Raw genomic sequence first — 15,156 nt, 5'->3', positions numbered from 1 at the left:
TGAAAAGTTCTTTGGGAGCCCATTCTACTGTTCTGAAAGACTAGGCTAAAAAATTTAGTTTTCATTCTTTTTTTTTTTTGCGCAGGCTTCTCATTGCGGTGGCTTCTCTTGCTGCGGAGCACAGGAGGGCTCGAACCCGTGTCCCCTGCTTTGGCAGGCGGATTCTTAACCACTGCACCACCAGCGAAGTCCTAGTTTTTATTTTCAAGGGCAATGAAAACTTTTTGATGAGGAAATTAACATGATCAAAACTTTTTCTGAAGCATTTGTTTAAAAACAGCAAAAAAGCTGGTAAGTTTTCAAATACAATATTTGCCCAGAATACAATATAACTTCTGAAAAAGAATCAATACACAAAAAAGAGAAGTGGCTAATTATACTCTAAAATATGTTTCTATTTATACTTGTGGCAGACTACCAGCTGTCCTCTGAAATACATTTTCCTTTTCCTCTAAAATAGAACCTGACTTATCTGGGCATACCATAATAGAGATTATATTTCCCAGCCTCCCGAGCAACATAGGTTGGTGTGACCATGTGAATAAGTCTGGCCAATAGGATGGAAGGGGAATGGTACATTTAACTTTTGAGAAGTATTTAAAGGAAGAAATACACTTTTTTCTTTATCCTTTTTTTTTTTTGTGGTACGCAGGCCTCTCACTGCTGTGGCCTCTCCCATTGCGGAGCACAGGCTCCGGACGCACAGGCTCAGCGGCCACGGCTCACCGGCCCAGCCGCTCTGCAGCATGTGGGATCCTCCCGGACCGGGGCACGAACCTGTGTCCCTTGCATCGGCAGGCGGACTCCCAACCACTGCGCCACCAGGGAAGCCCTCTTTTTCCTTTGTTTTCCTTTTTGCTGGCTGGAATACGTGTCTGACAACTACAGCATGAGAATGGAGGCTAAAATGTTGAAGCAAAAGGAGAGAAAGAGCTTTGTTCCCTGATACTCTTTTCTGTCTTCTTTAAGCCAATGTCATTTTGTTTTTGTTTTCATCTCTCAGAGCCAAAACTATCCTAAATGAAACACACTTTTACAGGCATTTTTAATCAGCACAGTCCTACCAAAGTAAATTAACTGGGAAGGTAGTTAGGAAGTAAACAAGCTAAATTCCTGAAGAACAAAGGCCTATATAAAACAATTTTATTAGAGAATTAGCATCTCATGGCAACAAATGTTTTTATCAGTAGAGTTTTTAAAAGTCCATTATGTGAATTTCTGGCAATGCGATTAATTTGTGTATAATATTCATAAAGTTCTCCAAAAATATCTCAAGGAGCTTTAAAAATGTTAGTTTTACCTGCCAGTGTACACCAAAAGTTGCAGCTAACATCCTATTTCACATATGAACAAGATGGAGGGTTGAAGAGAGCAAGAATATATAATATTTTTCTATTTATATTCATTTTAGAAGGTCAGAATAAAACAATAGGCAGATGATTCAGTTCCACTACCTGTAATATCTTTCTGCAAGGATTCTTTTTCTTCAGATCGAGAAGCCTCGGTCACTGCCCTTTCACTGTAGATCTCCTTTTTCTGGTTTTTGTCTGAGAGGTCCTCATCCCCAGTGGTAAGAACTTGAACTTGAGCATCTGGAATAATGATGTCATTTGATCCCAGGGAGAAGGAAAAGATAACACAAGCAAGTAATCCACCCCTTCCACCCCAAACAAAAACCAAAACAAAAACCTCTTTATATATTAGGAAAAAAAGCATCTCTTAGGCTCAACCATGTAAAAGCTGTGACAGTTTTAAGGACTTTATAACATATGACAGTTTTGGGGGGTTTGGAAAGTTCTCCATATTTTTCTGTGTACAATCACTTTAAACAAAATCTTTTCTTTGCTGTTTTGATGCAACAGTTAAAAAAAAAAAAACCAGATCAGGTATCTTTCAAAGTAGCAAAGTACATCTGAACAAGACTTTTTTTTTGTCACTTAGGGGGCAAATTTTTGTCACTTAGGGGGCAAATTTTGATATTTCATATAATCCTAGAAAAGCATCTATATCATCTAGATTTTATATATAGTACTTATATAATTCTTTAAAATCTCCTGAGGTTAAATTTGTCTAATGCTTTCTATTTTCTTTCTGTTTTTCTTGGTCATACTTGCTAGAGATTTATCTACCTTATTGGTCTTTTAAAATCAGCTCTTTTCTTTTCTTTTTTTTTTTGTGGTACGCGGGCCTCTCACTGTTGTGGCCTCTCCCATTGTGAAGCACAGGCTCCGGACGCGCAGGCTCAGTGGCCATGGCTCACGGGCCCAGCCGCTCCACGGCATGTGGGATCTTCCCAGACCGGGGCACAAACCCATGTCCCCTGCACCGGCAGGTGGACTCTCAACCACTGCGCCACCAGGGAAGCTTTCTTTTCTTTTTTATTGTATGAGAAAACGCAAGTGCAAAATAATAATGTTGGTAAATAAATTAAAAATCACCAATACAACAACTAGGATACAGTTATCAAGCAGTTAATACGGTTATATGTTTTTTACAATGGATTGACAAGAGATTCATTTCCTATCTCTAAGAATGAATATTTTTCAACAAAGCAGTCAGAAAGGCAATAGAGATTACGAAAAACAACATAATGAACACCAATGTGTCTACTGTAGAGCTTAAGAAATAAGATAAAACATTACAGATATAATGATATAATGATAATGATACCCTGTGTAAAGCCTCAATGATACCATTCTCTCTTTTCAGTAGCAACCTTAAGCTCAATTTAGAGTTCATCAATCTCAAGGATGTTCTTGAACATTTTACTATACAGTGCTGCATGTATTAGTCAACAATGTACTGGATGGTTTTGCGTGTCTTTAAACTTTATATAAAGGGTATAATACTCTGTGTACCTTTAAATAACTTGCCTTTTACACTCAGTATTACGACTGGGGGATTTACTCATAGTGACTCTAATTAACTCATTCTCAGTGTTATGTAGAATTCTATGGAATTAATATATCAATTTTCACCTGTTTGTAAACTTTAGGCTATTTCTAATTTTTTTTTTTAGAATCTCTAATTTTTTAATACTGAAAAGCATTACAATGAACATTACTATAAAATTTCTTTGTAGGTTGTATGAGTTTCAAATATCTTCTCTCAGTCTGTGTCTTGTCTTTGAATTATTTATGATGTCTTTCGGTGCACAAAATTTTTCATTTTAATAATACCACTTATTTTCTTTTTCCTTCACGGTCTGTGCTTTGTGTGTCTTATTTAAGAAATCATTCTTTCATGGTCAAAGGTCATCTGAATTCTAAAAGCTTAAAGTTTTCTTTTTACATTTATTATCATTTGGACTACATTTTTGTTTAATGTGCAGCAGGGATCTATCTGATTTTATTTTTTCTTACATATATAATCAATGGTCCAAACACTATTGAATAGTTCACCCTTTCTCCAGGATTGTTATGTCATCTGTATCATATATTAGTTTCCACATTCATGGGTGTGTTTCTGGGTCAACATGTTGTTCCACTTTTCTTTGTTTATTCCTTTGCAAGTGAGGTCTTAAACATATATATTATATATATATATAAATTATATATGTGTACACACACACACACACACACACACACACGTCTTTTGATGTCTGGTATAGCAAGTTCCCTTACCTTATTCTTTAAATATACTTCTTGAATTTCCAAAAAATTTTGGAATCAGCCTGTCAAGTTCTATGAAAAAATCTACTGGAATTTTGAGTAGCAATTCATTGAATTTATTTAAGTCTTCCTTAATATATTTCAATGAAGCTTTATCATTTTCTCTAGTTTTTCATGTCCTTTGTTAGATTCATTTCTAAGTACTTATTTTTGTTGTTTTTTAAAAAAGTATCTTAAAAAATCTTTTGCATTATGTATCAGAAGACATGTATCAAAAAATGCACAGAGAACTCAGTTAATTGTTAAAAAGTGAACATGTACCCAGGTAAAAAAAAAAAAATCTGCCTATATAACCCTATATGCTCTCCCCTCATTCTTTCAATCTCCCTCAGGCTGAGCATAACACCCCATTTTAAATGCAACAAATTACTTATATATCTGAACTTTATATAAATGGAATAATACAGCACATAGCCTTTATGTCTTGCTTTCTTCTCTTACATTATATTTGTCAGATTCGTTAAGTGTTAAAACATATATTTGTCTTTTACTCAGTCTCATTTACTGGTTACTATTCAACAGTGTTAATATGGTACAATTCATTCATACTACTGGAAAAATAATGGCATAATAAATATAAAAATAATGGCATCAGGGTAATTGCCAGTTTGGAGCTATTACAAAAACTGCTGTAAAGAATATTCATGTGGCAGAGGAGACACCGCCGCAGTTGCCGCCACCTCCAGGATTTCTGGTTCTTTTCTCTTCGCCTTAAATTTGGGTGTCTTTTATGAATAATCAAAAGCAGCAAAAGGCAACGCTATCAGGCCAGCATTTTAAAACCAGAAAAAGAGATGAAAAAGAGAGGTTTGACCCTACTCAGTTTCAAGACTGTATTATTCAAGGCTTAACTGAAACTGGTACTGATTTGGAAGCAGTAGCAAAGTTTCTTGATGCTTCTGGAGCAAAACTTGATTATCGCCGATATGCAGAAACACTCTTTGACATTCTGGTGGCCGGTGGAATGCTGGCCCCAGGTGGTACACTGGCAGATGACATGATGCGTACAGATGTTAGTGTGTTTGCAGCACAAGAGGACCTAGAGACCATGCAAGCATTTGCTCAGGTTTTTAACAAGTTAATCAGGTGCTACAAATACCTGGAGAAAAGTTTTGAAGATGGAAGTTAAAAAGCTGCTGCTGTTCTTAAAGGGTTTTTCAGAGTCGGAGAGGAACAAGCTGGCTATGTTGACTGGTGTTCTTCTGGCTAATGGAACACTTAATGCATCCATTCTTAATAGCCTTTATCATGAGAATTTGGTTAAAGAAGGGGTTTCAGCAGCTTTTGCTGTAAAGCTCTTTAAATCATGGACAAATGAAAAAGGTATCAATGCAGTAGCTCCAAGTCTTTGGAAAGTGAGCATGGATAACAGACTGATGGAACTTTTTCCTGCCAATAACCAAAGCGTTGAACACTTCACAAAGTATTTTACTGAGGCAGGCTTGAAAGAGCTTTCACAGTATGTTTGGAATCAGCAAACCATAGGAGCTCGTAAGGAACTCCAGAAAGAACTTCAAGAACAGATGTCCCGTGGTGATCCATTTAAGGATACAATTTTGTATGTCAAGGAGGAGATGAAGAAAAACAACATCCCAGAACCAGCTGTCACTGGAATAGTATGGTCCAGTGTAATGAGCACCGTGGAATGGAACAAAAAAGAGGAGCTTGTAGCAGAGCAAGCCATCAAGCACTTGAAGCAATACAGCCCTCTACTTGCTGCCTTTACAACTCAAGGTCAGTCTGCGCTGATTCTGTTACTGAAGATTCAGGAGTACTGCTATGACAACATTCATTTCATGAAAGCCTCCCAGAAAATAGTGGTGCTTTTTTATAAAGCTGAAGTTCTGAGTGAAGAACCCATTCTGAAGTGGTATAAAGATGCACATGTTGCCAAGGGGAAAAGTGTCTTCCTTGAACAAATGAAAAAGTTTGTAGAGCGGCTCAAAAATGCTGAAGAAGAATCTGAGTCTGAAGCTGAAGGAGGTGACTGAATTTGAAACTACACCCTCAGTAAAGCAAACAGGAGTTGTAGATAAAATATCATGTCTCCTGTGTCCTGGTTCTTACATCTTCCTACCTCCCTATATCAAGCACGATATAAGGGCTTTCATGGCAAATTTTAACTGTTTCTACGGTTACTGGAAATGTTGGATTTAGTTTCTGAAACCATGTTTTAAGTAGCTACAGGAGCTACAGATTTGAATTTAATGTTGCATTAGTCTTTTCACTTATCTTCTACCTCCTGTATTTTCTACTGTAATAATGTAATTTAAGGCCTTCCACAATGAACAGTTCACTTTTCCCCTGGGTTTTCTATATCAACAGTTTTCAAGATATGATTTGGTTAAAAATAATTTGTTATAAAAATTGTTTGCAAATTAAACTGTAAAAGTAAAAAAAAAAAAAAGAATATTCATGTATGTCTTGGTGCTCACGCACATCCTTTCCTGTGGAGTATATAGTTAGGAACAGAACTGCTCTGTTATGCTTTTGTGTAACTTAGTAGATAATGGCAAATTGCTTTCCAAGGTCACTCTACCAATTTACATTCTTACCAGCAGTGAATAAGTACTGTTTGTTCTATATTCTTACCAACACAGTATTAACTTTTTCATTTCAGCCATTTTAATGGGTATGCAGAGATATCTTACTGTGGTCTTAATTTGCAATTCCCTGTTGATGAATTAAGTTGAATATTTTGCATACGTTCATTGGCTACTGGATAGTCTCTTTTATAAAAAGTACCTATTCAAGCCTTCTGTCCTTTTTAAAAATTGGATTGCCTAACTTTTTCATACTATTTGTATGAGTTCTTTTTATATTCTGGATAGAAGTCCTTTATGAGATATGTATTGCAAATATCTTCCCCACTCTGTGGCTTGCCTTTTACTCTTTTATTTGGTGTTTAATTAATAGAATCCCTTAATTTAATGTGGCATATCTGTCAGTTTTTTTTTTTATGGCTACTATTTTTTGGGGGTGGGGATCCAATTTAATAAATGTTTTCCCATTCCAAGATTGTGAGGACATACTCCTCTGTATTTTCTTGCAGAAGACTGACCTATCCATCTATCTATGCCTTTCATATTTAAATCTGAAGTATAAAGAATTGATTTTGGTGTACAGTGTAATGTAGGGGGGTCATAGTTCTATTTTTTTCCTAACATCCAATTTACCTAACATCATTTTACTGAAAAGATCATCTTTTCCCCCACCATACTGCAGTGGTAACTTTACTGTAAATCAGGTGTCCATATATGTGAATCTGGAGTATTCTCTTCTATGGTCAGCCTATTTATTCTTGTGCCAACATCACACTGTCTTAATTACTAAAGTTTCATAATAAGTTTTGATACTTGGTAGTGTAAACCTTCTAGAATCTTTTTCAATTTTTTATTATTTGTATTTAAGGGTGTAACGTTACCCCTAATCACTTTGGCTATCTTCTATACATTTTGATAGCAGAATTTTATTATTATTTAGTTTTAAATATATTGTAACTTCCAGTATGACTTTAACTTCTGAGTTACTTAGAATTACATTTTTAAATTTTCAAATACATGTTTATTATATTAGTATATATATATAATATTTACATATTAGGTATATTAGTTTCCTAGGGCTGCCACAATAAATTACTACAAACTGAGTGGCTTAAAACAAAATAAATTTATTCTCCCACAGATCTGGAGTTTAGAAGTCGAAATCAAAGTGTCAGCAGGAACATGGTCTCTCAAAAGTCTATCTGGGAGAATCTTTCCTTGTCTCTTCCAGCTTCTAGTGACCCCTAGTGCTCCTGGCTTCGGACAGCATAATTCCAATCTCTGCTCCTGTCTTCACATGGCCTCCTCTCCTCTTTTTATAAGTACACTAATCATTGCATTTAAGGCCCACCCTACATCCAGGATGATATAACCTAGAGATCTTTAACTAATGACATTTGCAAAGACCCTATGTCCAAATAACATCACATTCTGAAGTTTCCTGTGGACATGAATTTTGGGGGGATTACTACTTAACCCCTAAAACAGATTTTTGTTTCATTTTGTTATTCCATGTTTTTATTGTTGAGTTCTACTTTAGCTACACTGTAGTCAAAGAAGCTGTTCTGTTTGAACATCAATTCTTCAAAACCAACAGCTTCATCAATTTTTCTAAGTGTTCCGTGTGTTCTTAAAAAAATGAAAAGTTCTCTATAGTAAGTCAAACTTTTAAATTCCATTTTTAAATCTTGTCTACTTTAATTTTCTTTCCTGGTCTCTCACTTTCTGATAGATATGTATTGTTGGGTTTATCTATATTTTCCTGTCATTTTTCCTGCATACAAGTTTGAGTAAAAGAAAATAAACTCAAATTTTATCTTATTGGTATATTTGAGACTTTTGTTATTATGAGGTAAACTCATAATATATATTAATATTTTTTGGCCTGGAATTTTATTTTGTCAATATTAACATTGCTCATTAGCTTTATTTTAGTTAGTATTTGCCAAATATATCATTTTCCATCTCTTCCATGTTTTGGGAGGTAAGGCAAAATAAACTGTAATCTAATCAAAAGAACATACACAAATGGTTTTGAAAGTCAAATAGTTCCAGTAAACTTATAACAGAAATCAACAGTTTTCAAATACCACCAATTTATTTAGCCATTTCTTCTAGTATCACTATCCTTGTTTCCAAATAACATGCCTTTATATTGCTGTATCCTTTTTAGTTCCAGAAATTATTTTTTTATTTCCTTCTATGATCAACATGGATTTACCTTTTATAGAACTTTCCTGTCACACCCATATTCCCTCAATCTATCTTCTGAAAAGTTTTAGCCCTATATTAATGTTCATTGTTTATATATTATGTAAATTGTAGTCATGATGATTAAATCAATATTCAGTGATTGTGTTATGTTTCTATTGTTCAGTTAAACCAACTAGTATACTGTAATCACATTTATTTTCTTTTACAAAGTTTTGCTTTTACTGAGGAGTTAATAATTGCCTATTTTTGCATTTGCTATGTTTCTATATACCAATCCCTACATCATCCTCATAAATGTAAATAGAATTGAAAATCCTTCTAAATACAGTCAACTACATAAGGTATTCTATCAACTCGACCTTTTTCTTACAGTCCTCAATCTGAACTTGTTCTAGATCTTCTGTACCACTGCTGCAATGGCAATTCCTTTCCCCCCTCTTCTATGGTGGCCCCATTTCCTCCATCCCATGTTTTCCTTTAAAAAAAATTAAATCTACTCCTTCATTTTATTTAGTGAAATAATTTTCCCTCAGAATTTCAAGGCATTACTCCTTTGGTTTCTAGTTCCATGTATTATTTTTGAAAAGCTTAATGTCAGTCTAATTTGCATTTCTTTATATGGTACCTGTTTTCTTTCTGGAAGCTTTCAGAATCTCTTTCCTTGCCAGTGTTTCAAAATTTCAAGGTCATGTGCCTTGGTGTGGATTTTTATGTACATGACAATTCCTATTAGCATGGAAATTCATATCCTTCAGTTTTGGAATTTATTCCTATACTAGTCCTTTGAGTTCTTCTTTTCTATCTTCTCTACTATCTCTATGGAACATCTGTTTTTGATGTTAACCCTCTGGGGCCAATCTTGAATTTTTTTTCATTTTCCCTTCTTTTTATGTTGTTTCCTAACAGATTTCCTCACTTTTATATTCCAATCCTTCTACTGAGATTTTTACTTCTGATATATTTAATGGGCTCACTTAGCTATTATACAGAAGTCACTATTCAATTTTCCCCAGCAAGTATCTTCCCCCTATTCTTCTAAATCCTTTAAAGTGAGAGGCTCTGAGGCTGGGCTTCTCCAAACGGTGAAATAAGAGGACTTCTCCTTAGGATGTTAAGTCTGGAAATAGACCAACAATAATAGTAGCAGTGGACCCACATAACAAGTGGGAAGTTATAGGGGTCCCTCAGTGAACAAAGCCCAACTTATTTCACACACATCATCCTTACCAAATGCAAACTAGAGGTGAGTTATATTTGGTAAGTTCATTGTGCAGACTTCTGATGGAGTTCCCTTAGTCTATCACTTTGTTCCCTGCTGATTTTTCTATATCCACCTCCTTCTCAATTGTCTGACAGTGGGATCACAGGGTTATCTATATGTACCAAATTACCACTAATATATAGCTTGTATATGAGAGTTTTCATTTATGAACTACATTTTGCAAAAATATTTGCCTTTCTATTTACTTGGCAGCCTCAACGTTAACTGGCAGATGTACTTCTTTTATCTTATTTCAAAAGACTTCAAAATGCTTTTCAGTGCAACAAAAAGTTATCTGGAAGAATAAATGTGTGCACTTTAGCAAGCAGCCTTTCATTCGGTTTCCTCATAAAAGCATTAACAACATCACATGAAGTCATTAACACTATGCCAAAACTGGAACATAGAGCCAGCCTATGTTTGAATACTGCCCCGGGATCAGTAGGTCCTATTTGCCTAATAGCTATGCACAGGAATAAAAAACTGTAAATGCAACAAAGCAATACATGCAAGTATACATGTAGAAATTTCAGTGGCTCCTGGAATTTTTATTTAATAAATACTATTGTGCATCAGTTAAAGAAGCACAATGTCAGGGATGCAAAGGAAAAACAATCATGCAGATTCCTAAAGATTAAAAGCTTTTATAAAACAGTGGGACCTATATCTGGGGACAAGGATGAAAATTCAAATACCCACAGTCACCAGACTGACAAGGTAGATGTATGAAGTGGATTGAGTCCGAGACTCGTGGGGACTGAAGCAAACAGGAGAATGTATGTCCTCTCTGCAGAGGACAACCATGCCTCAGGGTCAACTGATAACTGCCATGGAGGAATACAAGTTGAGTGCCACTACATATTCTGACTTCTCAAGGGAAGCCCCAAATCTTATTTTTAGATGTTGGCAGCAAAATTTTTAAAAATTTAAAACACCATGTGAGCCATACACTTTCCTGCAGAATCTAACCTATGAGACATTAGTTTGTACCATCTGACAGATAAATTCATGAGGCATTTTAATCAAGATTTTCTATGAATTTTAGTCTTTAAAACATACTTAAATGGATACTATTTCATTTCAAAAGTTGCAATATATTTCCCATAGTGAAAATAAAGTCTACAGTTTTCAAAAATCTAAAGCATTTAAAAAGATTTTATATTTTCCTTCTTGTACATATCCAATAAAACAGCTAGGAGAAAAGTTTCCATTAACAAAGCAGAAAAAAAAGAAAGCCTGAACAATACTCTCATTTAAGATGAACAGGGAAAAAAAAGGCCACAGAGGGCTTCCCTGGTGGCACAGTGGTTGAGAATCTGCCTGCCAATGCAGGGGACACGGGTTCGAGCCCTGGTCTGGGAAGATCCCACATGCCGCGGAGCAACTGGGCCCGTGAGCCACAACTACTGAGCCTGTGCATCTGGAGCCTGTGCTCCGCAACAAGAGAGGTCGCGATACTGAGAGGCCCATGCACCGCAATGAAGAGTGCCCCCACTCGCCGCAACTAGAGAAAGCCCTCGCACAGAAACGAAGACCAACACAGCCAAAAATAAAGAAAGAAAGAAAGAAAGAAAGAAAGAAAGAAGTTCCTTTTTTAAAAAAAAAAGGCCACAGAATACACAAAGCCAATCCAGTCACCTGCATTATCTTTCTGAAAGGGTTTTTTCCCCATTGACAAGGATGCCTTAGTTACCACCCTCTTACTGTAGATTCCCTCTTTATGTTTAATGTTAACAGTGTCTGCCAGGTCATCATCCCTTGTGCCTAGCACCTGAGCCGGGAAGTCTGGAGCAATGGCATCATTGGATCCTACAGAAAAATGGAAAAGTAGTACAGTTAACACAAGTACAGATTGAAGAAAGACAAAAAATTTACCTCTTAAACCACTTCTATAAAAAAGGCACTACCAAAAAAAAAAAAAAAAGGCACTACCATGGGAGTGTTACAGGGTAATCAGAAGGAGACATCAGTCAAACTGAAGCTGTCAGAAATGTACAATATTGCAACAACATACTGGAGAAGCAAATGACATAAGAGGAGACATATAAATTAGAAGGGAGACAATTTCTGGCTCAGGAACATTTTCAGAGGAGGAGAAAATAGTTTGTACCTTGGAAAATAAGTAGGCTTTTTGAAATATGGAGAGGAAGAAACAAAGGTATTTTAGGTAGAGGTTACAGCATTAGCAAAGACCAGGAAGCAGGAAAACAGATTAAACAAAAAAATCAGATACTTTTGTGGTCAGACTGTATTATGGACTACATTAAAGACAGTGGTGGGAGATATTAAAAATTGTTTGGGGTCTTCCCTGGTGGCACAGTGGTTGAGAGTCCGCCTGCCGATGCAGGGGACATGGGTTCGTGCCCCGGTCCGGGAAGATCCCACATGCCGCGGAGCGGCTGGGCCCGTGAGCCATGGCCGCTGAGCCTGCGCGTCCGGAGCCTGTGCTCCGCAACGGGAGAGGCCACAACAGTGAGAGGCCCGCGTACCACAAAAAAATAAAAATAAAAAATTGTTTGGGACAAAATTCAGCAGGGCATGGAATCCCAAGCTATAGGGGTAAAGAGTGTAAATTTTACCGTACATGAAATGCAACATCATTAAGGATTTTTTAATAAAGGGAACTGCAATCAGTTACATTTTAGGAAGCTTAATCTGACAATAATACAAAAGACAAAACATTGTAAGGAAAATTTTATGTGATAAAGTAAATACAAGATTTGAAAGTAACTTTATTTTCTTTAAAATATATTTCAATATTCTTAAAACCACTAATATAGGAACTGATAAGAGAAGTTTATCCATGTCACATATAAGAGGCAAAAGAACATCTCTGGATGTACAAGAGTTTATAGTAACTATAGAATTATCTTCCACAAAGATGCTTTTCTTTCTTAACTGGTACTCCATACTTCATGCATTTTCTAAGCACCTAAAATGTGTATGGGAATAAAAGCTGGGTAAGTATCAGTTCATTTCTACAGTATAAATATAAATAAGTCATGAGTTATATTTCAGGACAGATTGCAAGGATCCTATTAAGCCTTCCGGGTCATATGTACACTGAGCTTTTCTTTGCTTCCGTGGCATCACGTTCTTTTATTTGCTCCCTACCTCTCTGGTAAATCCTTAGTGTCCTTTCTTCCACCAAATCTCTCAATGCTGCAGTTCCTCAAGGGGTCAGAACTGGGTTCTCTTCTCTTCCTGGATGAGCTCATTGATCATCAATATATGGAACACTACATGTGGATGACCAACAAATATATATATCTAGCTGGAACCTGTTTTCTGAGCTTCAGATTCTAGCATTCAGGACACAGCTAGCCTCTAAAGCATTTGGAGGAAAAATTAGAAAAAGATGTCCCTTCCTCATAAAAAAAATTTTATTTTATATATTATGATACAACACAAACAACTATACGTGAGGGTCTCTTCACCACCTCCCTTTATTCTCCAAAAGAGGTGATTATGTCAGGTTCAGAGTTAGGTAAGGAAGAATAATTAAGTTCCTGAGAGCAGTGCATGGATGTACAAGAGAATCAACCTCCTTGGAGCTGAGAGGCAGTTGAAAGAGAGTGTAGCCACACATATGTGTATATGCCATTGAATGTATGTGTACTTATTTTCCTGCATCTGTGCACAGCTGCAGAATGTGTGAAGATTTACGTTTCAGGCAGGAAGAGAGTTAACATTATTGCTCCAGAACTCTAACAGGAGATTTGGAATCTTCACACCTGGGTGTTTTCATAAAAAATGGCATATGTTTATGACGTGAACAGAGCCACCTTCTAGATAGTGCCCTTGCATACAAACTCAACTGTAAACATTCAATTTACATTTAATTGCAGGTTTAACATCTCTACATGGATGTGGAACAGAAATCTCATTTTTAACATGCCCAAAGCAGATATTTTAACCATCTTCTCCAAATCTGCTTCTTCCTCAGGCTTCTCCATCTCAGTAAATGGCACCTTTATTTACCCAGTTGCTTATTCTAGAAAACTAGAACTCATTTTTTTTTCACCTCCTTCTCCCTTACTCTCCATATTCTACTACCAAGTCCAGGAAGAACTATTTCCTAAAAATAAGTTGAATGTGTCCACTTCTCTCCATCTCTGTCATCATCACTCTAATCCTAGGTGCTACCACTTCTGACACTAATTACTGCAACAGCCTTCAGCTAACTGGTATCCTCACTTCTACTTCTTGACCCTCCCTTCACCTGGGCTCCTTGCCTTTCCATCCACAAGCTATTCTCCATATAGCAGGCTGAAAAAAATTTACAAATGTAAATCAAACCACAGTTGCCTACTAGAAGAAAGTTCAAATGCCTTAATATGGTTTACACAACCCTGGATCATCTTGAACCTACCTATCTTTAACCCTATCTAGCCACAGCTCTGCTCTACCCACACTGCCTTCTTCTCACTTGTCAAATGCATCAAACTTTCCGGTTTCTGGAGCTCCTCCCATTCTGTTCCCTTCCACCAGAACACTCTCACTCCCCACTTTCTGCCTGCCTAACTTACCTATATCCTCTAGATCTCAGCTCAAAAGTTTCTTCTTTGGAAAGGCCTTCAAGGGCTCCTAAAACTAAACTGGATCCTTTTACTCTCTTAAAACTCTTCTTTATTTTCCTAACTCGTCATTTGTAATTATGTACTTATTTGTATCTATTTGTTAATATGTGTCTCTCCACTTGAACATGATCATATGGGGCATGTTTATTTTGCACAGCGGTATAAATGTAGCACCTAGCACAGTATCTGCCAGAAACACGGTAAGAACATTAATACTTTTTTAGTTGAAGAAAAAATGAACATAAGCTGAAAGTTTCTGTGACCTTAAAAAAAAAATAACCTGGTCATTGCAGAAAATTCAGAAAAGTAAGCAGAAAACAAACAAACCAAAAAACTCGACCATACTTTGGTTATAGATCCTTCTAAATGAATATATAGTGGGATCAAAATGTATATACTTTCAGTATCTTTTTTTCCCACCCAAATAGAGATATATTTTATTTAAATGGAATTTAAAGTCAGCATATAAAGTGAAAAAACATGCAGGGTCAAAATCATCCTTGAAGGTTGAAATTGATATCTTGTCTGCTCAATAAATCCATCAGAGTCCACTTTTTCCCCCTGGCTTGTAACAAATCACTGTGCCTGCATCTAAGCACCTGATGAAGTACCTGACTTGTGTTTAGAGACCACATTGTACTAAAAACACTTAAACTCTAGAATCATACTCAGGGAAGCAAGTTAAAAGATGCTTAAACTATAAAAGTCAAATGTTGACAATGAACTTCGAGAACTGAGGTTTCCCACCTCTCATTTCAAACTCTCTCATGATAATATGCTGATAAGAGTGTGGAGGGTACGACACACTTGTACTTTTAAGATTCATTCTCCTCTTCTCTTTTGTTAAATACGTGTAATTGAACTTTTTTAAATGCATGTGTGACATA

At 36.2% G+C, this 15,156-nt stretch overlaps 2 protein-coding genes across 2 annotated transcripts in view; one reads left to right on the top strand and one right to left on the bottom strand.

The window, feature by feature from the left end:
• ALMS1 (ALMS1 centrosome and basal body associated protein) overlaps nt 1–15,156 on the bottom strand; it is a 231,200-nt gene that overhangs the window by 62,101 nt on the left and 153,943 nt on the right. The window contains exons 12-13 of the mRNA XM_082672085.1: nt 11,328–11,498; nt 1,455–1,592 (exon numbers count right to left, since the gene is read on the bottom strand). Of these exons, the coding sequence (XP_082528211.1) occupies nt 1,455–1,592; nt 11,328–11,498 (309 nt within the window). The remainder of the gene's footprint in view (nt 1–1,454; nt 1,593–11,327; nt 11,499–15,156) is intronic.
• Nucleotides 4,328–5,686, top strand: LOC309833648 (eIF5-mimic protein 2-like). Its single transcript, XM_082672086.1, is given in 2 exon segments — nt 4,328–4,791; nt 4,793–5,686. Coding segments are annotated over 2 exon segments (1,260 nt in total). The 5' UTR covers nt 4,328–4,401; the 3' UTR covers nt 5,663–5,686.

This window comes from Grampus griseus (genome assembly GCF_964374135.1).
Source record: "Grampus griseus genome assembly, chromosome: 15".
In the NCBI taxonomy this organism is placed as follows: domain Eukaryota; kingdom Metazoa; phylum Chordata; class Mammalia; order Artiodactyla; family Delphinidae; genus Grampus; species Grampus griseus.
This window is presented reverse-complemented; position numbering and strand designations above follow the sequence as displayed.